The sequence below is a fragment of the Vicugna pacos genome, chromosome 4 (assembly GCF_048564905.1).
Source record: "Vicugna pacos chromosome 4, VicPac4, whole genome shotgun sequence".
Classification (NCBI taxonomy): Eukaryota; Metazoa; Chordata; class Mammalia; order Artiodactyla; family Camelidae; genus Vicugna; species Vicugna pacos.
In genome coordinates this window covers 67,241,445-67,264,591 of record NC_132990.1, presented here as the reverse complement: position 1 = coordinate 67,264,591, position 23,147 = coordinate 67,241,445, and the positions used below count along the sequence as shown (strand labels likewise).

At 40.3% G+C, this 23,147-nt stretch overlaps 1 protein-coding gene across 1 annotated transcript in view; it reads left to right on the top strand.

Moving 5' to 3' along the window:
* Window positions 1–2,309: 2,309 nt before the first annotated feature.
* The window catches only part of MEGF9 (multiple EGF like domains 9), a 74,821-nt gene continuing 53,983 nt past the window's right edge, over window positions 2,310–23,147 (top strand). Inside the window, exon 1 of the mRNA XM_006205618.4 lies at window positions 2,310–3,055. Within this exon, the coding sequence (XP_006205680.2) occupies window positions 2,458–3,055 (598 nt within the window). The 5' untranslated portion in view covers window positions 2,310–2,457. The remainder of the gene's footprint in view (window positions 3,056–23,147) is intronic.

Sequence of the window (23,147 nt, the reverse complement as noted above, 5' to 3'; positions counted from 1 at the left end):
CTGAGAACAGAGAGTACAGCCTAATGGGAGAGACAGATGCAGAAATTGCAAGTTCTAGTTATTACTGCTGATGCATGCCTGTGAGAAGTAATAAAGCCATGTGGGCAGCTCAATTTATCCTGTTGTATATACTTCTGAAAGCCATTCTTAATCCTTTTAGGAAGAGGCAGGGGAGAGATACATTGATAGGTCAGGGCTATAATCAATGAACAAACAAAGGGTAGTGGGAAAATGAGGAGGGAGAGATAAATTCCCATCCAAAGATCCAGAAAAGTTTGAGAGGATATGTTATTTGGGTTGGGGTTTGAAGGGCTAGGAAGAATCAGCAAAAGAATATGGGGAAGAGGAATGACCTATTTCCCCACTCCGCCTTCCCCAAGAGAAGTAAAAATAATTTTTAATTTTTTAATCTAAAATTAAAAAAATTTTTAATTGAAGTATGGTCGACTTACAATATTTTGTTAGTTTCTGGTATACAGCATAATGATTCGGTTATATATATATTATATATTTATTTATTTTTAAATATTATATGTATATATATTTTCTTTTCATATTCTTTTTCATTATAGGCTACTACAAGATATTGAATATAGGTCCCTGTGCTATAAAAACAGAATCTTGATTGTGCTTCCTAAATATTGATGTGAAATCAGAACCCACACACATCCCTCCCATTTCATGTCCCCCCTTACATATGTTAGATAGACCAACCAAGACACCCCCATAGGTACTCACAAATGCAAAACACACAGAAAATACACATACAACGCACAGCAGTACACACGCAGATACTTAAAACACAGAAAAATAGATCCTAGCTCCCATACTCGTAGGCTCACACAAATACATGTAATACTCATACACAAACCTGTTTACACTTTCATTACACAAGCACATACCTATCCTCTTCCGCTCACTACTCATGCAGGTAAATAAATGTATTTTCAATTAGCATATACACAAGTTCACACACAAATCTCATCACGCCGTCTGTTTGGAGGCCAGTGACTAACGGAAAGCCACGCACAAAGGCGAGCATCACGCAGGGGAGGCCAGGAAGGGGTTGGCGGTGGGGCTGGGATTAAGCCCTGTCAGATGACAGACTCTCCCTGCCTGGCTCCCCCCTGGAAGCTGCTGAGCGAGGTTGCAGCGCCTGAGCGAGCTCTCAGTCCTGGGTGATGGTGCGAGGCTGCGAGCCGGAATTCCAGCTTTATACAGGGTTCAGGGTCACTCAGGGTCAAGCTCTGCTAGCAGACCCACCCCAAGCCCTGCAATAGGCAGGCGGCTCTGGGGACATGCAGGGCTGCGGTGTGGAGCTTGCCTAACACAGTACACTGAACGTAGTCAGCATTCATGGAGGTTTACTGAGGGCCAGGCACTGGGTTAAGTAAGCCCTTTCAGTACATTACTTAATTCTCACAACAGCTCTGAGAGGCGGATGGAGGTGAGGGGTTTGAAGGTGTTGGTTGTATATCATCCCGATTTTAGAGGTGAGAAAACTGCCCTCAGGCCATGAAACCATTCAGCAGGAAACTTGGAGCGGAGGTTCAACCTCGTCCGATCCTACTCTCCCCGGGGAGTAGGATAAATGTGCATGTGAGCTTGCCTTCCCCACGCAGGGGTTTGCACCTTCAGCTCCTGACGGGTCTCTAGAACCCCTGTCCTTCCAGGCACAACGCCGGGCCCATAGCAGGTGCCTGGTGAGGGCGTGGGTCTTGGTTCGGTGAGGCCCTCAACAAGGGCCTCAGTTTCCCTGTCTCTGAAATGGGAATGGCAGCGCAGACATCGCAAGGCCGAGGCCAGGCTCTCTCGGGCGGCAGGGGGAATGCTTAGCTCTAAATCCTTGCTACTGCCGCCCTCGCCCATCGTGGGGTAACTACTCCATCTCCATCCGAGCCCGGGCGCGGCGCTGGCGCCCCATTGTTCAAGAGGGCGGGGAAGCTCCCGAGAGCGAACACCGTGCCCCGGGTCGCGCTCGCCGCCCAGTGGAGCAGACGACTTGGCCCGGCGTCTGCCGCGCGGGGCGCGTCCTTTGTCTGCTCCGTGGCGCTCGGTGCCCTAGGCCCGCGCCCCGCTCCTTGGGCAGACAAAGCCGGGGCTACCGCGAGCCCGACCGGCTGGAGCGGCACTCGCACCACCCTCCTCCCGCCTTAGCACCGCCCCCTCCCCTTGACGCCCTCTGATTGGGCCGCGGGGCCACAAAGAGGCCGGGAAGCGGGCGGGTCACGTGAGCTACTGTGGCCTCCCATTGGTCGGACGGGGCTGCCAATCGGGGAGGGCGGGCTGTCCGCGTACGGCCCGGTCGCTCCTTTCGCGCTGGGGCCCGCCCGCGGGGCCGGCCGCCTGTCAGAGGGAGGTGGCGATGGTGCGCCCGGTGGCGGTGGCGGATGCGGCGGCTTCCCTGGTCCAAGTGCTGGGAGGAGAAGATGACTGACCGACCGACTGACTGAATGAATGAATGGCGGAGCCGAGCGCGCCATGAGGAACCTGCCGAGCCTGGGCGGCCTCGCCCTGTTGTGCTGCGCCGCCGCCGCCGCCGCCGCCGCCGCTGCTTCAGCAACCTCGGCGGGGAATGTCACCGGTGGCGGCGGGGCCCGGGGGCAGGTGGACGCGTCGCCGGGCCCGGGGCTGGGGGCCGAGCCCAGTCACCCTTTTTCTAAGGCCACGGTTCCTACGGCCCAGGCCCCGAGGACCGGACCCCCACGGGGTACCGACCACCGACTCCTCGCTACATCCTCTTCAGCCCTGTCCCTGGAGACCACCCCTCCTCCGGCCACGACCGGACCCGCTCCGACCACCTTTCAGGCGCCGCTCGGCCCCTCGCAGACCACCCCTCCTGCGGTGGAACCCACTCCGACCACCCTTCGGGCTACGACCAGACCTGCGCCGACCACCCTCTCGACGACCCCTGGCCCGGCGCCGACCACCCCTGTAGCGACCACTGTGCGGGCGCCCACCATTCCCCCGATCCTGAGCTCGGTTTTCCCCGGCGGCAGCAGCAGCTTCCCGCCCACCCCACCTGCCACCGAGGCCCCCACTCCGCCTTCCCCAGGTGAGTCCCAGCGCTTTTCTCGCTGGCTGGACCCTCCCAGCGGCTGCCCATCCTTTCCCCAGCCCCTGGCCTCTAGCGTTGGGCTCTTGGCTGGAATGGATCATTTCTTGCCCTAGAGGTTCCCCAGATTTCGACTCCCAAGGGGAGGTCCAAGCTCCAAACAGCCTGCCTCCCCCCCAATCTGGAAAGTCTTTTGTCCCCCCTTGGGCTGTACTTCCTCGGGAGAGGGGGCGGCTGCTGTGTGGAAGACATCGCAAACCCCTTTCAAATAGGGATTTTTGGCCTTTGTCAGACACCCTGAATGGGCCCAAACTTTTGGGTTCGGTTTGCTCTCCCTGCCTCTCCGCCTGGATTATATGGGCGAGTTTGAGAGCCAGCGCAGTACCTCCTGCAACCTATCGGTCAAAAACTGAGTCTATGGGATTCCTCCTACAGTTTCAATTTCCTTGTTCATTCCTCCTTGTTTGTATAAATATCAGATATGCATGTGACAGGTGGAAAAGATATTGAGAGGATTTTGTTTACAAACAGTAGTACAGACCACTTGAGGCCAGAAAAAAATACATTGTAATCCATGTTTTCCCTGCAAATAAGTGGATTCACGAAGTCATTTGGGACAGGTGTGTATCTAGGTTGAGCACATTTATAAATTAGGTTAAATCCCTTCCTTGCACCATTTTTTCCCTTCCTCAGTCACAAGGTCAATGTGTTTAGACAAGTACACAATTTAAGCAGGGATGCCCATTCCCCCCCCCATAAGCTAGAATGTTCAATTTTGCTGATGCTGATAAAAGCCAATTTCTGTCTGAAGGCCCTGTAGAAAATAAAGCTCTTCTTTCTGCTGCTTGAGCTCTTCAAGAAAAGTTAGAGACAATTTCTATTCTTTCCCCCTCGAGATCGAAAGTGGGCCTGGAACTAAACAAATAAAAACCTACCTTGTCAAGATGTTAGACGAGAGTTTCTGAGTTCCTCTGCTTTGTGTTGGGGTTTGATTTGTCCAAACCATTTGTCTAGCTGTTTATGTTAATGGATCTCTGACCTAATTCTCAAGCTCAGTGATTTACTGTGGAGTCAGGTATGGACTTCGGACTATAATTGAATTTGTAGAGCGTTTTCCCACATGATTATGAGTCTTAATACAGTCAGGTCTTGGGTTGGAGCTTGGCATTGACATAAGTAGGAATGTAGAATATTCACCCATAAAAAGCCAAGTCTGTATCTCTTCCAGCTTCAAGGAGTGTACTAACTGGATTTTGACTGTAACCTTTTTTGGCCTCAGTATTGAGAGACTGACATATTGCTGAGAGGCAGGAAGCATCGTGGTTGAGAGTATGGACTCTGGACTCCATTCTAGATTTGAATGCTAGCTCTGCCCTTTATTAACTGTGTAGTCTTGGGCAGGTCACTAAACCTCTCTTCATCTGAGAAATAAAAATAATAATAGTACTTAGCTTGTAGGATTGCTGTGAAAATTAAATAACTTAATATATTTATCATGCTTAGAACAATAGTTCCTAGCTTAGGGTAAGTAAGCAGTGTGTGTGTGTGTGTGTGTGTGTGTGTGTGTGTGTGTGTGTGTGTGTGTGTGTGTGTGTGTGTGTGTGTGTGTGTGTGTGTTAGCAGTCCTTATGACTAGGTTTTTTCTTTTTTTTGTGGGCTGGAAAGCATTTGAGAAACCTAGCAGGGCCTTGTGGTGACTTTTGTTTGTTTTAGTAAAATGTAATGGAAAAGGATGAATTAGTTTTTCCAAAGTTTGAAGCACACAGTAGCATTTAAGTAGCAAGATTGCATATTTTGTTTGTTTCTTTTTTTTGTTGGGGGAGGTACTTGGAATTAAACCCAAGACCTCGTGCATAAGATTGCTTATTTTAAATAGTTAGTATATGATAAATAAGTCTGGGTGATTGCTGTTATTTTACTTTTATTATTTTTGTATTGTTATTTTTAAATCACAAAAGGTAACATTTACTTGCAAAAAGTGTAAAGAACCAGGAGTCTACAAAGGAAAAAGTGAAAGTCGCTCCTCCTTCCAGTCAGTCCCTGGAGGATACTACTGTTAAGAGCTTGATCTTTTCTCAGACATTTTTCTGGGCATATATGAACATAAACACAGGGTTTTTAAAAACTCTAAATGAAATAAATAAATACATGTGTATATATATTGTTTTGCGACTTGCTGTATACACTTAACTATGTGTCATGGACTTTTTTTTCCCATGTCAGTACCTAAGATCTACCTGGTTCTTTTTAGTGGTTGCATTTTTCGTTGTAAGGATATACCATAATTTATCTAACCAATCCCTTGTTTATGGACACTTTTGGGCTTCACTTTAAAAAGCACAGAGTAGAATGTATTCTTGTTTAAGTCTATCATGTGTATATTATATTCTCTGATATTTTGGTTGGAGTTTTGTTGGCTCCAAATCAATTGTAAGTGAAGTAAAGCAGGACTGATTAATATTTGCCATCCAAACTGTTCAAGGCTTTTAGCAAGTTCCATGAACTATAATGTATTTCTGTCTGTGGTGGTCTTTGGGCAACAGAGTTTTAGAAGGATGTCCAGTTTTGGTAACTCTTCAATGTTTTAAAATTTTCTGTAGCTTGTACTTTTCTATGAGTTCCCTGTAGATTCCCTGTGTCTAGTTCTCAGCAGCTAAACTGCCTTTGTGTGCCTACCGAGGGGCAATTTTGCTTTATAGTGATATAATTAAGTATGGCCTTTCTATCTGAGCAGGGGTTGTAGTCTACTTTAAACAGTAAACACATCTCTCTGACAGAAGGAAAACTTCCAGTTGAGTCTGAGAGACCTAGGTAGGCTGGCACAGTTAGATTCTTTTGACATTTGGGAAGTTGGGTACAGGGTGTTTTCATCTTCCTGTAAGGACTGAATACTATTGATAATATAATATGCTTTTGGATGGGTCTTCTAGCTGCTCTTTGAATGAATAATCTTTTCATGGAGGTCTAGCTGAGAGCTCTTGCCTGCCCCTCAATTAGGGCCTTATTTTGTTTATAGGGACACTGATCTGCAAACTGAAACTAATTGCCCAGTAAGCAGGCATTTTCCTCCCACAGACCTGGCAAAACATTTGACTGACTGGTTGGCTGAATAGGGTATTTTAAGAAGGATGAAGAGAGAGGCTGTGATATTAGAGGATAATAGTTATTAACAAATAGTAAGAGACTGAAGTGATGGCAAATGTCTGTTTTTTAAAATTATGGCCCTTCAGGGCTAGATAGAACTTTAGAAGCCACTATCTCTTAACGTGTCTTTTTATTGTAAGAAACACTTCCGTGGACCTGGCTGAAATATTTCTCCTTGTAGTTAACACCAGCTGGTTCTGGTTCTGCCCTCTGGGGCCGTGCAGAGCAAGTCTGCTCTCTCTGTGCCATGACAGTTCTTCAGGGACTTGGGACAGTACCGTGATCATGTTACCTCTGAGTCTGGACTCAATAACAGCTCCCTCAACTGTTCTTTATGTGAAATGGTTTCAAATTCCCTTACTATCCTTGTCGCCCCTCTTTGGGACTTTTTCAGTTTCTCTGTGGCTCTCCCGGAGTGTGGGGCACAGAGCTGAACACAACACTCCAGATGTGCTCCAGCTAGCTCGCAGGAGAAAGGGCAGTCGCCGCGTGCCTTCTGGATGCTGTACCACTGTTGCTGTAGTTGGTTCCTAATCACGGTAGCCTTTTTGGCAGCCACGTTATGTTGTTGACTCACTGAGTCCATTAAGATAGTTAAGTCTTTTTTTTTTTTTTTTTGTAAACACGTACTGGATGAGTCTTTCTTCATTCTTGTCTTGGAAACTCTTACTTTCTAAAGCATAAACTGAGGCATTTGCCAAGCGTGTAAGATTTATTGTGTTAGAGTCAAGCCATCGTTTCAGATCCTGAGTCTGTCAGTGTACCCCACCCAGTCTATTCACATTTACCTACAGGGTGTTTCTATAGACAGAGTCTAAGGACAAGTTATGGCAGGCTGGTCTTACCTCATACGGGAGGATACATTTATGGATGATAAAACAGTCTGGAAGGAAAGGAATAATAATTTAGATTAGTTCCCAAGGGTCTCTTCCAGCTCTAAAGTTCTGTGATGATTTGATAAGCATGATTCAGGGCACATGAATGCCCCCAAAGAGCCTTCATTATTTATTTGTGATCTAAGTTAAGAGAATAAGCTTTTTTAAAGCAAGACCTAGAATTTAGAGTTTGAAAACTCTGACTACTATGGCATGTAAGTAAAATATTATGAATGGATTTTATTTGAAAGGAATATTCTGGGAAAGCAGAGCCCTACCTGTACTGGGAAATGTTTTCTTCATCTTAAAATTCTGTACGATTAGGTTCAGGGTGTTATTTGCTTATGGTTACTTAAGAAGACAGATACCATTCAGTTTAAGGAAATAGAAATTGTTCAGGCTTCAAAGATTATATATGTCCATAATCTTTTATCCAAGAACCTGTGGGCCTGGGTGTGTTTCAGAGTTTAGAATTTTTCAGATTTTAGAAAGTTAATAAATGCACCCCAGTGAAGTCTGGGGCAGCATCTTATAATCAAATACATGAAGATATTTGCAGCAAAATGCCTGTATATTCACACTGAGTGGGTTTTCAAAGGGCTATAAATAACCTTGTATTTGTTCAGGTCAGGTTTTGCTGACAAATGAGTAACAGAAAAAAAATTGGTTTTTGGATCTTCGGTATTTAGCATCAGGTCTGAGGGATTGTGGACCAGTGCAATGATAATTACAAGCACATAAAGTGCTTACTATGCTCCAGGTGCTGTTCTAAGTGCCTTACTTTTGTCACCTTACTTAATCCTCACAGCAGGTAGGTACAATCGGGTTAGGTACTATTATTATGTGCATTTTACAGATAAGGAAACTGATGCTCAGAGAAGCCCAGCCATGGTGGAGCCTAGATTCAAACCCAGTCTTTCTGGTTCCAGAATCCATATTATTGGCATTTAAACAAATAGTGACATAGAATATAAGAGAAGGAAACCATTTAGCTAAAAATATTGGTCCTTAGATACTAGTCTGTTAAGTTTTCTGCTGTTCTTTGGCATTTACTCTCTTGTGTGTTATTTATTCACCTCCTTGAATTTTCTATTTTACAGTGTTTTACAATGAGGATTTTAACTTATAGCTCTAATTCTTCCTTTGACTAGGTTCTAATATGGTCTGTGATAGGAAAGTTTGTCTATAGTCTTTTTAGGGCTAGGCCCAGGAACTTCTCACATTCACCGTATCTTACTCCTGGCCTAAGTGCTCAGCTTTCTGCAGAAATTCCTTAGTCTGATTAATTTCTGGAACAGCATAGTTAAACTCCAGAACATTAGTTTCAAATCTTCTGAATTATGTCCCCAGGAAGCCTTCTGGCTAGTTGAACATTTATACATTGAAATAATCTGATTAGGTCTTTTTATCTTGATTTTTTTTAAAAGACCCATAAAATTAAAGTGAGCATTACTTTTCATCTCAGCATTTCTAAACATGTATTTATTAACTTCCAGACGTCTTGGCACCCTTATAAAAAGAATGGAAAAAAAGTATCATGGTGCTGTTTTACTGATGGGTAAATTATGGGTAAAGAGATTACTGCTCTAGAGCATTTAATAGATCAGAAGAGAATAGAAATATAAGATCTTGTTTGGCTGAAAGACAGTGTTAGTTGATATTTTTAGTTAAAAGTAGCTTTAATTCATGCTTTTGCCTTGAGCTTTATTTTTAAATTAGTTTTCTTTAGGTGTAATATAAACATCTTTAATACTAATGTTGAGATTATGTTACGGGTACCTCTTCTGTGGTCACTTAGTCTTTTCTTCAAGTGTGCATTTTGGTTTATCTGCTTTTCACTAGAAACAACTACCCTAACTGCACTGGTAACTTTGAAGGGAGATTTTTAAAAACTGTCATGAAGAAGATAAAGATTATGTCTGGATGCGTGTGTGTCTGGATCCCCATAAAAGTTTACTCAAAATAATTATCTTTTAAAATATTTCTAAGTACATGTGATAAATATGTGTCAGAATAATCCCTCCAGTAATGCCACTGTTCCAAAGACAGCTATTATTGTCAGAAGAAATCTTTCCTTAGCACTTTTTCTTTATTAAAATAAAATCTTTCTTCTGTTCTCCTTGCTCATTTTTCTCTCCCCACTTTTAACTCCTCTGCATGTCCCTCTCACTCTTGTCTCTTATTCTTAGCCCCATCCATTCTTTCAGGTTCTTTAAGGAACCAAATTATCCTCTCTACTTAACAATTTCCTACTTTGTCCTCCTTCAGTGCCTCCTCAAAGCCCAATTCTTCCAAGAAGCCTTTCCAGGGGAACAAAAGGTCCTTGAAGATGTCCTGGTAACAGGGTGCACAGTGATGAACACTTTGCACTCAGAACAAAACCTGTCTTTCTCTGTGACTTTGACTTTTTTCCTATGGATTTGTTTTTAAAGTCTACTTAAATTTTTAAGCCCACTTGATAAGAAAAGTCATAATTTATACAATATTTATGACATCGTATTAATTCTTTCTTTTTGATAAAAATGAGAGAAAAGATTTTCTTATTGTTCTGGGTCTTTTTTATTGCCCAGATTTTTTTCTCCTGCTTCTGAAGAACTACAGGAAAAAAACTGTCATAACAAGTTATCTGCCTTCAAAAAAAATCCAATATTTTGAATAAGCTCCAAATTTCTTTTACTATTTATGAAAATATGGGCTGTTTTGGTTGGGTAGGTGGATTTGACCTAAATAGCAATATAAAAAGTTTAATTTGATTGAGACACAAACGTTTGATCTTTTGAATGACAGAATTTCCCCTGTAGAAATCTAATTAAAGTTAATAGTGAACAGAGTGCTTCTAATAATCAACAAGTGTGCAGCGCTTTTCAGTTTACAGGTGCTCTTAGAATCTCTGAGAGTTTGGCATCCATATTTTGTTGATTTCTGGGCATTATATAAAGCCTCAGATTCTGTCCTTTGTTGGTCCTTCTGTTGGTGAATGTAGACTAAACCTTTATAGGTTTATGGTGGGTTTCACATTTGATATTTTATATTTCAAGCTGTTGTCTTTTAAGTTTATTTTGTTAAATGCCAAGCTTTGACTGGTTTAGCTGCCCATATTTATAGGATGGAAAAATAGTATTTGGAAAAGAGGATTGCTTTCTTTATATTTTCTTTCCTAGACACCATATGGGGCTGAATGTTTCTGGGGCAGAAAGAGCCTAGTAGTAATTGAAAGTAAGTGGTAATTGAAAGTAGCAAGGTGAACTACAGAACTTGATTGGAAGGGCTCATGTAAATTTCATTTCTTCAGCTTGAAATATTATTTACTTATTTCTTAGTGTAGAAATCTGTTTGGAATTATCTTAACATACTAGTTCTGTTGTAGTGCCTCAAATCGGAATGAGTAATAAAGGGCTTGGTACTCTCTCACCTCTCATTACCAATCTAATATTTAACATTCTGGCAGGAAAGGTAATTAATGTTAATTGAGCACATATTATGTATTATATACCTAGTTAACTACCAGGATTTTTTTTTTACTTACATCATGTTATTTAATTCTTAAGACAATGTGATAGTTAAATATTATCTTTATATTATCGTAAATATTATCCTTAGTTTACGGATGGCAGATACTGAGATTCAGAAAAGTAAAGTAGCTTGCTCAAACCTATCAGGCTTATGAAGTCCGTGAGGGCAGGGACTTCTGTTTGTCTTGTTCTCATCTGTATCCCCAGTGTCTAGCCCAAAATAGATTCTCAATAAAAATTTAATGATTGAATGAATGAAGAAGGAGGAGTGGTTTGTAGCTGCACTAGATGTGCAGTGTATTCTTGAGGAAAATAATGTAATCTCATGGCTTTTACCTTAGTTTAGAAACCAACTTTTCCTCTTTTCCCTGTTACTTGTAGGGATAGTATGAGAACCTATTTAGGGCAAGTGGAGTTCTTTAGGATCTAGCAAATTACACTAATTATCCATTTTTTTTGGTTACGTAACTTTGTGTTTTGTTACATAACTTCGTTTTTTGTGTTCTTCTTAAAGGAAGAACATCAATAGACAAACAATAGACAAAAATAGTACATCTGATGACTTTTGTAGAAAGAGTAGCTAAAGTTGGAAAAGCTGAGCACGTCTGTAAAGTCTTTCTCGTTCTTTTACTAGTCCTATAATCTTGGGGCAAGTAATTTCATCCATAAAATCAGAGTTAGGCTAGATCTGTTGTTTTTAAACTATATTATTTGGGGGTACAGGGTTCCTCAGATGTGTTTGGGAGCCAGTATAGGGACTGAGGAGGCCAAGTGGGCTTACTTCTGGGCCCTCCATCCCCAGCCCTCACCTCTGACCCCCATATCGCCACTCACACTTTAATCAGCTCCACTCTCATCTGGTTTATAGACTGGGTTTGTTCTCTCAGTAAAGATGATTGAAATAGGAATTTTTCTACTCTAAAATTCTGTAATAAAGAAGTTGTGGTAATCTCTGAACTATTGTGCAGGTGTTAAAATGCTTAGGTTATGTTTAGTAGCAGTATACGTAAGTAGAAAGAAATACACCAAAATGTTAAGTGGCTAAAGCTAAGTAATGAGATTATGCGGCATTTTAGTTTCCTTCTTTGTGTTTTTCAGGATTTTCCAAGAATTTTTTCAATGAATGTATCCAATTTTAACTTTACAGTCATAAAAATTAATGAATAAAAGGAAAAAAAGAATACAAAGTTATAATGAACTTGGTAAGCCTTCACTTACATGAGGTCAAGGCGGGTGATATTACCCAGGGCCACTTAACCATAACTTGAGCAGTTGACTGACCAATTTTGATGGGCATCAAAGATATTTGCTTGGTCCCAGTGAGTTGTAGTTCTGAAGAAAGGAGATAGCTGAAGACAATACTCAAGAAAGGAAACTGTTATGACACCTGACAAATCTTAAACAGAGTAGGGATGACACATCTAAGATGTGGTCCCTTTCGAGAAGGTTTAACTGAGATCTTAGCAGAGCCTGAAAACAGAGATGATTCTTCACCCATTTCATTCTGACTAGGAATTTAAAGCGGGAACATGAAGATTAATTAAAGTAGGTTATTGAAATAGATCTTGTTTAAATTGTGAAAAATTTGAATTTATGACATTGTTGACAGCCTTTATCAATAGAAGATCTTTGGTTATGTCTTCCTTTAAAGATACAGACTCCCAAAAGGTTGGTTTCAGCTTGTCCATATATTTTGCAATTAGATGAGATGGGATTGCTTTTATACTGGTAATACAACAGCTGTTCTATATGATACCCTTGCCAGGGAGATAGCTAAGCTCTGAGGGAAGGGGAAATTTATTCAGTTGGAAAAAGGAATGTATTCTGCCTAGCCTCAGGGAAAATGATAAGGCATAAGAATGTTTTAACCTGGCTGGAGAATGTTAAATAACTTTTATTTAGTAAATTTTCGACTCTTTAGATAACTGATTTTGGAAACTTTTGTTTCAGTCTTGCATGCATCCTAGGAACTGGCCTATTACCAGGGATCTTATTAGATTTTTATTATTTATTTTAAAAAATCTAGTGTTTTACTTGACGTATGTGAGCAAAGAGAAGAGGTTAGGAGTAACATTGTTAATTGTAAGGAGAACACCATATTCTCTAGTTCCTTATAATTTTGGAAATGGTCTTTAAAGATGAAATTAAAAAAATATTCTGGGGAAAGTCTTCTCGTCTGAAAGAAATTGCGTGAACTGAGTAGCTTTTAGGTTCTCTTCAGTCCTATCTATCATTTATAGGGATGTGATGGCAGTTTGGGAAGGGTTAATGGTAATAATGAGGGAAAAGATGGAATGCTTGAGATTCCAGCATATTTATCCAGCTTTATTTCTGTATTGAGGCTTGATTAGAGGAAGGCATTGGGCTTTTTCTGCTGTAGATTTCTCATTCGACTTCGTATTCCTTATAATCCTACAGTGTGTTTTGATTTATCTGTTCTGTATGAACTGCTTTAACAATATAGCTCGACCATCCCTTGATGTTGTGTAGGTTAATGAATAGTTACAAAGTATACTGAAAACACAAAGCAATCTAGCTGTTGGGTATTATTATGCTGAATTGTTGGTGCATTGCCTGCAAACCTATCCTGTTCAGCTGGTTTTAGTTTTTAAGTTAGTTTGTTGCTTCAACTTGTCCACAGAGGCAGTGCTGAACGGTCTAGCTAGTCAGTGGAATAGCAGTCAGAAGAAATAAATTCCAGTCTTTCCTTCCATTCATATTGTGAGTTCCTGAGCACATCTTTTTCAATGGCTGTGACTTAGTTTTTCTAACTATAACGTGAAGCCTGTTACATGCGCAAACGCAGTGCAAGTCACGTAATCTCTCTGGGCTTCCATACCCTTGCCTGTAACATGAGTATGATAGTACCAACTTAAGGGTTCTTGAGTATTGACCTAGAATTCAAACCCAGCTCTGTCTGACTTAAAAGTCTGTGCTCTTTTTTCCTTTTGACTAAACTGTGATGCATTGCCAAAGCAGATGGGAGTAGCCGAAAATGAAAGCATTCAGTGGTTTCATAGCACATTTTGGGTTCCATTTTTGTCGCCTCCCCCAGCCTCCCCTAGCAAGCCCATACATTGTCCTTCTCAACACTTGTTCTGAATTACACAGTGACTCAGGTTTGATTTCAGTAGCTGCTGTGAAAATCAAAATTAGATCAACGAGTGTTTCTCAGAGATGAATATAGGTGCGGAGTGGAGGTGGGGAGAGGAGACCATGGTAGAAATTGGGTGAGAGTAAGCAAGTTGACTAAATGTAAATGTAAAGCAGAACCAAGCAGTGACTGTGAGATTGTCTGCTCAGCGCCAGAAGGATTGGGGCTAACAGACAATGTAATGCTTATTAGCATTTTGGCAAGAAATACCGCACACTGCAAAATGATAGTATTGATTGTTCTCGACTTGACAATAAAACCTTTCATCTTTAACTTAATATGGACTCTAGGTCAAGATGCTGATGCAAAACAATAAGCTGTAAGAAGTAGCAGGTGATATTTGATTATATAAAAATCGTAGAAGAGTCTCAGGCTTGCAAATGCGATTCATGCTTCTGCCAGTCACCCAAGGATGCATTCCCCTACCCCATTTTATAAACTTCCATCCTCACTGAAAGGCTAGTTGTGTCTCAGATCAGACAAGGAGAAGTTATTATTTCAAGAGTAGAAGCAGCTCCATCTGATCCAGTTGCAAATGTGCTGGCTGATGATATACACGATGTTGGAAGGTTTGATGTTTGATTTGGAGAGAATCAAATAGCTTGTTTGTATGGCATCAGGACTCAGCAGTAACCATGTATATTAATATATCCTGCAGGTGCACAGGGGTCGGGTTGAACTATAGCTGTAGCTGTGAAGAATACATATACCGTGCAGCAAAACCTGGTTGTATCACTCTCCTAGTTAACACCTTAATATAATGTTTATACGTCAGTATTGTTCTCCTGTGTATTCACCGTGTGATCCCAGCCCGTAATGCTTGTTTCTTAATATGACTTAAAGCTTCTCCCTAATCTGCCTCTGTCCTTATTGCCAACTACCCCTCTCCTTGTGATTTAAACTCTAACAGAATCAAATGGCTTATATTTCCCTTGAAATACCATGATTATCATCATCATTATTATTAATAAAACAATCATCATTGGAGGTCTTACTCTGCGTCACATACCAAGAGCTTTAAATGAATTATCATGACCTTCTTTAATTCTCAAAAGAACCTATAATAAATATGTTTTAGTATCCCCACTTTATTAAGCAGGCATCGAGGCTTTAACAGTTTAAATATATTGGGCAAGGTTTCACAGCTGGTAACATGTAGAACCTTGATTTAAATTTGGGTCTGTCTAGTCTCAGAGTCTCCTCTCTTAATCAGTAAGCTAACTGGCCTCGACTTACTTTGTTTCTGCTGTTCCCGCTGCCTGGAATGCCCTTCTCTTCAATTTCAATACAGACCTTAAAGCAGAAACCAATGCTTGTTGATTTAATTGTAAATGGACTTTATTAAAAAGTTCACAGAATCTCCAGGGGAACCAAATTCAGGACATGGCACTAGAGATAATGCCTAGTCGTGCCCAGAGAGGTCCACTGACTGTGCCACTGCCATTGCCACTGAGCATTAGATGCTCTAGTTTTGCACCATCGACACAGCTAACACTGGGTACTAGATGCAGTAGCAGGTACTGTTGCCACTCGTCACACTGCAGCCACCTCCTCCTCTGCCACCAGAGAAAAGGCCTCATGCTCATTCCTTTGAATCATTAGTTTCTAATTCCCAGCCAGGTGAGGGTACCTCAATCACTTGTCCATGCCCTGGATGTAGGGGAGGCAGGGGAAACCATGTCTGGCATTATGAACCTTTGTGGTAGGATAGTAATCCTTAAAGGATGGAGAATTTCGCCAAATAGGAAGGAATTAGTAGGAAATTGTACTATGATACTGGGCTGCCGAAAAGAATGACACATGTGTACCATATCCCTTTCTTTCACCTGCAAACTTATTTATCCTTGAGAAGCACCATCCTATGCCATTTTACCTTATATGTTCTAATATTACTGTACATACTTTTTGACTACTAGCTTTTTAAGGATTCTTGTTGTAAGTATTATTTATGTAACTGACTCCTCTATACCTTACTCTCAGGTAGCTCATAGGCTATGTCTTATTGATGTTTGTACTCTCTGACACCTACCTAGGATAGTGTTGGGCATTCAGCACATAGTAAGTACTCAATAAATAATTGAGCTGAATTGAGGCATAAATCCTCCCTGCCCACCGCCACTAGAATGTAAGTTCCATAAGGGCAGGGTTTTTGTCTTTGTCTCTCTTTCTCTCTTTTTTAAACCATTATCTCCCCAGCACCTAGATTAATTCCTAACATGTGCTGGGACCTCAGTAAGTATTTATGGAATAAATGAATACTCCTAGTCAGTTGTTTATTTCTAGAAATGACACTGTCAGAAAAACTTTTGGATGTGAATGGCAGATAGCACTTTTGTGTGGAATCTAAAAAATACTACCAGCTAGTGAACGTAACAAAAAAGAAGCAGAGTCACGATTATAGAGAACAAACTAGTGGTTACCAGTGAGGAGAGGGAAAGGGAAGGGGCAATATGGGAACAGGGGACTCAGGGCACAAACTATTAGGTGTAAAATAAGACACAAGGATATATTGTACAACACAGGGAATAGCGCCAATATTTTCCAATAACTACAAATGCGGTACAAATTGTGAGTCGCTATATTGTACACCTGTAACTTACGTAATATTTATAGTAACTATACTTCAATAAAAAGTAAAAATAAAGCAAAAAAGAACTGTATCATAATTTCCAACTAGATCATGTATGCTGTGAGGCCAGAGACTGCCTCGTTCATCTCTGGTTACCTCTTCCTCCTATCCAGAAGCATAACCAGCAAAGGGCAATTTGGAATTCTTCCCCAGACCTACCGCCATGGTTACTAGCCACAAAAATGGCCTAAAGTACAATACCTGCCTGACATGAAATCTTTTTTGTCTCCTTTTGTATAACCAACTATATCCTGAGATTGTATCTATTCTGGGAAGAAAAAGCTGTTGGGCAAACTGTCTTGGATCCTGTTTTAAAAAGTATAATAACCCAGGGCAGCAGCGTTTCATTTTGAAGAAACGAGGAAATGAAGACCCGTAATTGTGAAATGATTTATGCAAGGGTAGTGGAGTAGCAGAGATATACTGTGGACCAGAGTTCTGTATCTCCTAGAGGTTAGCTTTTAGGAGAGACACAAGCATAGTTATGTCAAGCTGAAAGAGAAGTTCTAAGTTGTTCAAGCTAAGAGTTATTGTTATCAGTGATAACTATCCACTCTGGAGCCAGATCTGATTCATTCCTCTACCCCTTACTTACTGTGTGACCTTGGGCTGTGTGCCTCAGTTTCCTCATCTGAAAAATGGGCATAATAACAGCACCTACCTCACAGGGTTATTATGAGGATCAAATGATTACATGTGTGAAGTACTTAGACTGCCTGGCACAGAAGCCTTCTGAATGTTAGCTTTTCTTTCATTTTAATATATATATTTTTTCATTTTAGTATTTTGAATACCTGTTTACTTATTGGAGTACTACTTACAATCTTTAAAATTCTTCACTACTGCTAACCCTTTCAATTCTGAATGAGTAGTGTCACTCCATTTTACAAGAACCTGAGTCCCCTGCCACCTTCACTGCCTTTCGGGATTTGTAGTCATTGTTCTTTTTTTTTTTTTTTTTTTGGTCCATATTGTAGATCTGCTTGCTGCCCTCTCTGGTGTTCCTCTTGATTCTTTTTATAGTGGGAAGTGTGTACTTTATTTGAAAGACGAAAGCATATGTCCACACATACTACTATGGGTGTTCATTTTAATTTCACTTTCATTTTTTTGTTAGCTTAATCGATCTGTATAGTGGATTGTTTCCCAGAAAGAAGACTTAGATATCTATTATGAGTCAGATGAGTAATTTTGTCATTAGCCAGAATGGCATTTAAGGGCAAATAGTATACACCCAACTAAGGGACTTATAAGCTGGTGAAAAAGATGAAATGCATGATTGTCAGAAATAGAGACAATATCAAATAATGATACTGAGTTGCTACAAAAGCTTTGTGACCTAGTACTTTTCTGTGCATTAATCATCGTTTAACTTGTGCATAAAATTTCTATTGAAAAATTTGAAATGAATTCCAGACATTTGTTGCCAAAAAAAAAGTTACTGTTTCAGAGAATTCTCTTAGCATATGATCTTTCTTCTCAACAGCAGACGTTTTAACAGTTTATCAGAAAGTAAGCATTTTTCTTTGCTATATTTTTTGTTGATAATCTCATATAATAGACTACTTGTTTAGAAATAACACACACTTGAAATCAGTGATTAACTAGTCTTCAGGGAATAAAGCCACAAGTGTCATTTCCTTTTGCTTTACCAATTTGCAATGATGTCTTCCTTTTCTCCCTTCCTTCCTTCCTTCCTTCCTTCCTTCCTTCCTTCCTTCCTTTTTCTTTCTTTCTTTCTCTCTCTCTTTCTTTCTTTCTCTCTTTCTTTCTTTCTTTCTCTCTTTCTCTCTCTTTCTCTCTTTTTCTTTTCCTTTCTTTTCTTTTCTTTTTTCTTTTCTCTCTTTCTTTCTCCCCCCCTTCCTTCCTCCCTTCTTTCTTCCTTTCTTCAGACGAGATTTCAGATCCTTTTTCACCTGTTTGTTTGTTTGTTTTGGTCTCACCATCCTAAAACTGGCCTTCAACTGTGTTGCACTAAGATGGTTCAGCTTAAGCCTTTGCATTCACTTTTATTCAAGTAACAGGGAAAAGGGTATGCTTTTGTCAACAAGTTTACATTGGGCTTTTCATGGTAACAAAATAAGGTTCTTTTATTCATTTGTCAGATCACAGTTAATCACCTGCTGTGCACTTAGTGCTGGATTGGATGGATGCTGGAGAGACAGATAAGATGTGGTTTCTGTCCTTGAGAACACAGTGGGGGATACATAAAATCAGACTACAGATTGATAAGTTCCACCATAGTCATATGCACGTACTACAGGAGCAAAGAGGGGACTCCTCACTCAAACTTTTGGAGAGGGAATGAAGGAGGATGTCCTTTCTGAAAGAAGTTTTCTCTGAGCTGAGTCTTGAGAACAACAGGCATTAGCCAGATAGAGGAGATGGAGGACACGCTAGGAAAAGGGAGCTGCATGTGAAAAAGAACAGAAGTAAGAAAACACTGCTGTTCAGGGAACTGACGTCCTCAGTGGTTTGAGTAGGAGAGGAGAGTATATAGAGGGTGGGGCAGGGAATGGTGAGATTTGAGGCTGGAACAGTTGGCAGTTGTCAAATCATGAAATATTTTGTATGTCATGCTCAGAAATTTATTCTCAAGGCAATGAGAAACTATAAGCCCTGTATTGACATGGTAAAGTCTGAGTTTTAGATCAGTCTGGAAACTAACAGTGTACTCCTAAAAGTGATCCCCAGCAAAGATAATTAGAGGCCACTGACTGTCTGTCTAAATCTTTCCCAGCATTAATTTTGGATTAAAGGGTTTAAACGTTAAGATAATGTAATAATAGGAGGGGAACATGAATTAGTTTTCTATCCTCTCTTATTAAGCAAACATTTGAAACCTATTTTGCTTCTTGATGAAACACACAGACTTAGATGACTAAAATTAGAGACTTGACAAATAAAGCCAGCAATTGGTGCTGGACCTCTTAATGGATCTGGTGTTAGACTGAACAAACCCAAGTACTTCCTGTGAGCCAGGCACTGTGGAGCTGAGGACAGCATGGTGAATGCCTTAGGTGTTTACAGTCTGGTGGAGGGACAGACTTGTACGCAAATGCTTTAGGATACTTATGTGTTAGATTCCTTTACTCACATTTTCGCTTTCTATCCTTATCTCAAACCTTCAAAGTATGGGTGAGGAAGTCCAGGATAAGACATATTTTTTCCAGCTTTATTACGATATAATTAATGTATAGCATTGTGTAAGTTTAAGGTGTACCATGTGATGATTTGATGCACATATATATTGCTAAATGTTTACCACAATAGGATTAGTTAACACAGCCTTCAGCCCACATAATTTACCATTTTGTTATTGTGAGAATATTGAAGAGAGATATTTTTACAAGGGAGGTATTTATATAATAATAAATGGTAAATAGCTACAATTTAATATTCCATCCAATTTTTTTCCTTTATTCCCTGCATCATATATTCAGCTTCCTCTGACAAGGCAGTGCAAATATATTTTCAAGCCTGAAATAGTTTTCTTCCCATATTTTCTTAATTCTTTCCAACACTACCCAAACCAGTTGAATGAGCCTTGAAGGATTCAGTCATTGGTGGTTAAAAGTGCAGGCTCTATAAAGTCATTGCCTGGACTCAAATCCCAGTTCCATCACTTACCATCTCTGAATCTGTCAACCCACTTCACTGAGTTGTGAGTACTGTTATGACATGTTGCTAATGCACTTAAAACAGTGGAAGCACAAGGAAGGAATTCCCAAAATCTTAGTTGTTAAAATCGTCTTTGGGATAGCAACTCATCTTTTTCCAAACATTCAGGAAATTTTGCTAAAACACATTAAAATCAACCTGCCTTATTCGAATTAATCTCGGTGATGAGTTTTGCCTAGCATGCATACTTGAAATCTGATCTCTTGTTCAGGGGATCAGTGGATGACCTTGGTATCATGAACGAACACCTAGGAAAATATGCCTGTGAAAGCAGCATAAAGACTCTAAACTTCTTTTATTATGGAAAATTTTGAAAAGAAACAAAAGTTGACAGAATAATATAATCACGTCTCTCATACCTGTCACCCTTCTGGACAACCATCTAAGCCAATCCTGCCTCATCCAGCCCCCCAGCCATTTACCCTTCTTCTGTTTTATTTTGAAATAAATCCTAGACAGCATATCATTTTGTCTGTGATTATTTCAGAATGTATTTCTAAAATATGAGGCTTTTCCCTATTTTCCTTAAATAGCCACAATACTGTTATCATTATCTAAACAAAAAAAGGAACAACTTCTTAATATCATCCAAATGCTTTCTTTATGATGAGGATAGAGGGGACTCTTTCCATTTTTTTAAAACTAAATCTGGAGACTTGATTGAACAGTTTTGGGGAGTAGTAATGAAAATTGATAGTTTTTTGTTGTCATTTTTGACACTGCTAAATACCTCATATAGCCCAGCTAAGATGAAAACTAGGATATAAGGACTCCTTGAATTGTTTGAGTAGAATTAGGTACAGTTTATTATCTAGTTTATACGTGTGAGTAAACTGAGTCAAAAGAAATGGTTTGTTAATGGTCATGTAACTTGCAGGCAACTTGTGCTGAAATTTGTCATTTGAAGCAGGCTCATTCCATAAATATTTATTAAGTTCAAGAAACTCACTGTTTATATTTCTTTTTTAAATGTCTATGGCCCGCAGTACTTTTTTTTATAACAAGGACATTCTTCCCTTTGATCATCTAATTTCTTTTGTCTTTTGTTGTCTCAGAATTTTAAAATACTTTCCCCCTCCTCTGTCCTATCCTAATTTTTAGCTGATGGAGTGACTTGAAGGCTAATACAGGGGAAATTTTGGTCTCCAGCGGAGGGTCAGTTGCAACTATGAAAACAACTCAAGCAAATGGTCTATTGATAGTAGAACATTTCATTATAAAAAGTTCTTTTCAAATTCCACGGTATTGGTTGCTTGGTCACTGAAGAGTCTGTGCTACCATTCACTAGCACCCCGGGTCTCTGGGCAGACCTGGTTAGGAATGTATTGCTCATTTTGAATGAGAAAAAAGGATAGAGAAGCTGCCTCAAACGTTGCATCATCCAGGTCGAACATTTTATATCTGAGATGTAGGTGATGCAAAGCAGTAGTCTTTTAGAATATACCCTAACATACAAATAACTTTCATTTTGAGTGGTGCCAACTTTGATTACATCCAAATCTCTCTTAATATACACTCACAGAATGACTTCTATAGGGCACTGATGAAAGATCATTGCTTTCCTGGTCTCTGTGGGTGCATAAAATTGCTTTGATGTGTCAGGTCTGGTGTTGTCAACAAAATACCCCAGCATACCAACCTATTTTATTCCCATTCTTTACTTTTTAAGCCCTTGGACCTTGTAACTTCCCAAAGTTTTATGTACTGTCCGTGCAACATTTAGCAGAAATGGTGGGGCTGATGAAATGCGTCTTTGATATTGGTTCAGTTATGTATCTGGAATGTTTATTCCCCTGGGCTTTCCAACCGAGGGAGCCCAGCGTGAACGCCTACTTTGGAAAATATCTGAGTGGGCAGACTTGTTTGCCACATTGCCCTCATTGTCTGTCTTTGTTTATTCAGCTGAAAAGCTGTCCTTGTCTCTTATACAGTCTTATACAGGCATGAATCTAAGGTCTCAGAAGCTGTTAAAATGGGTGGAAAAATTGTTTTGGGGAGGGGAAGTGTGAGAGTTGTTATCAGATATTGACATGATGTGAAAGAAGGTGCTCTCTTAGGGAGCATAATGACTTTAAGGTCATTATAAAGTAAAATTCTGATACCATTGTTATAGTCTGTTTTATCAGGGCCTTTGATTTAATGTAATTTTCCTACCTCCTGGGTAAGAGACATTGATAATTCATTGGCACATATGGTTTGTTTTTGCAGCAATAGAAAACTAGGTGCATACCATCCGGCCCAGGTAATGATGAATTTCCTGTGGTCATAATAACATGCACATGCTCTTGGCATTTATTTTTCTGGCTGTCTTTGTCTCTCAGCTGGACTGTTTTCACAGGCTACTAAAAGGTCTCTTTGCCTCCATTCTTTCCCAGTTCCCTCTTTACCTGCAGTCACAGCTACATTTCTGAAATGAAGATATGATCATGTCATGTTCTTTTGTATAAAATTCTTCCAGGGCCACCCAGTGGCCCTAAAAGAGTCCTTTACTTGTCAGCACTCCTGCCTTTTATTCTGTGTCAGAGCTACAATGAACTTTTCTCAGTCCTCTGTGCCCTGTTTGACTTCCAGGTCATTACACATGCTACCTGTTTGCATTTAGGATATTCTTTCTCTCTACTCTTAGCATGGCTACTAAGCCTCCTCATTCTTTGTGTCCCAGTCTGGATTTCTTCCTCTGGGAGGTGTTTAATTGGGGTGTTTCTCCCTGTGCAAACACATACCATGTTTTCCCATAACATTGTGGCGTATTTCCATTTTAGTACTTATCACACTATATTGCTATTTTGTTTTTCTCTCTGCTGTAAAACCTTAAGCTATATAAGGGCAGGAACCATGCCTTTCTTCCACATTGTTGTATCTTCAGCATCTAGAAATTTTGCTACCCATTTCGGGTACAAAACTAATTTGTTGAATGTTTGAATTAATAATGACGTGCTTTGCCAAGAATCTTGTCTCTAACAACATCAGAGAAGAATTCGGTTTCTGTGTTTTCATGTTCTTGACATTTTTCTTCCAGTCTTCTAGTCTTCTTCATTCATTCGTCTGTTTATTCATTCAGTTATTCAGCAGAATGTTGCTTTGAACCTTTTAAACC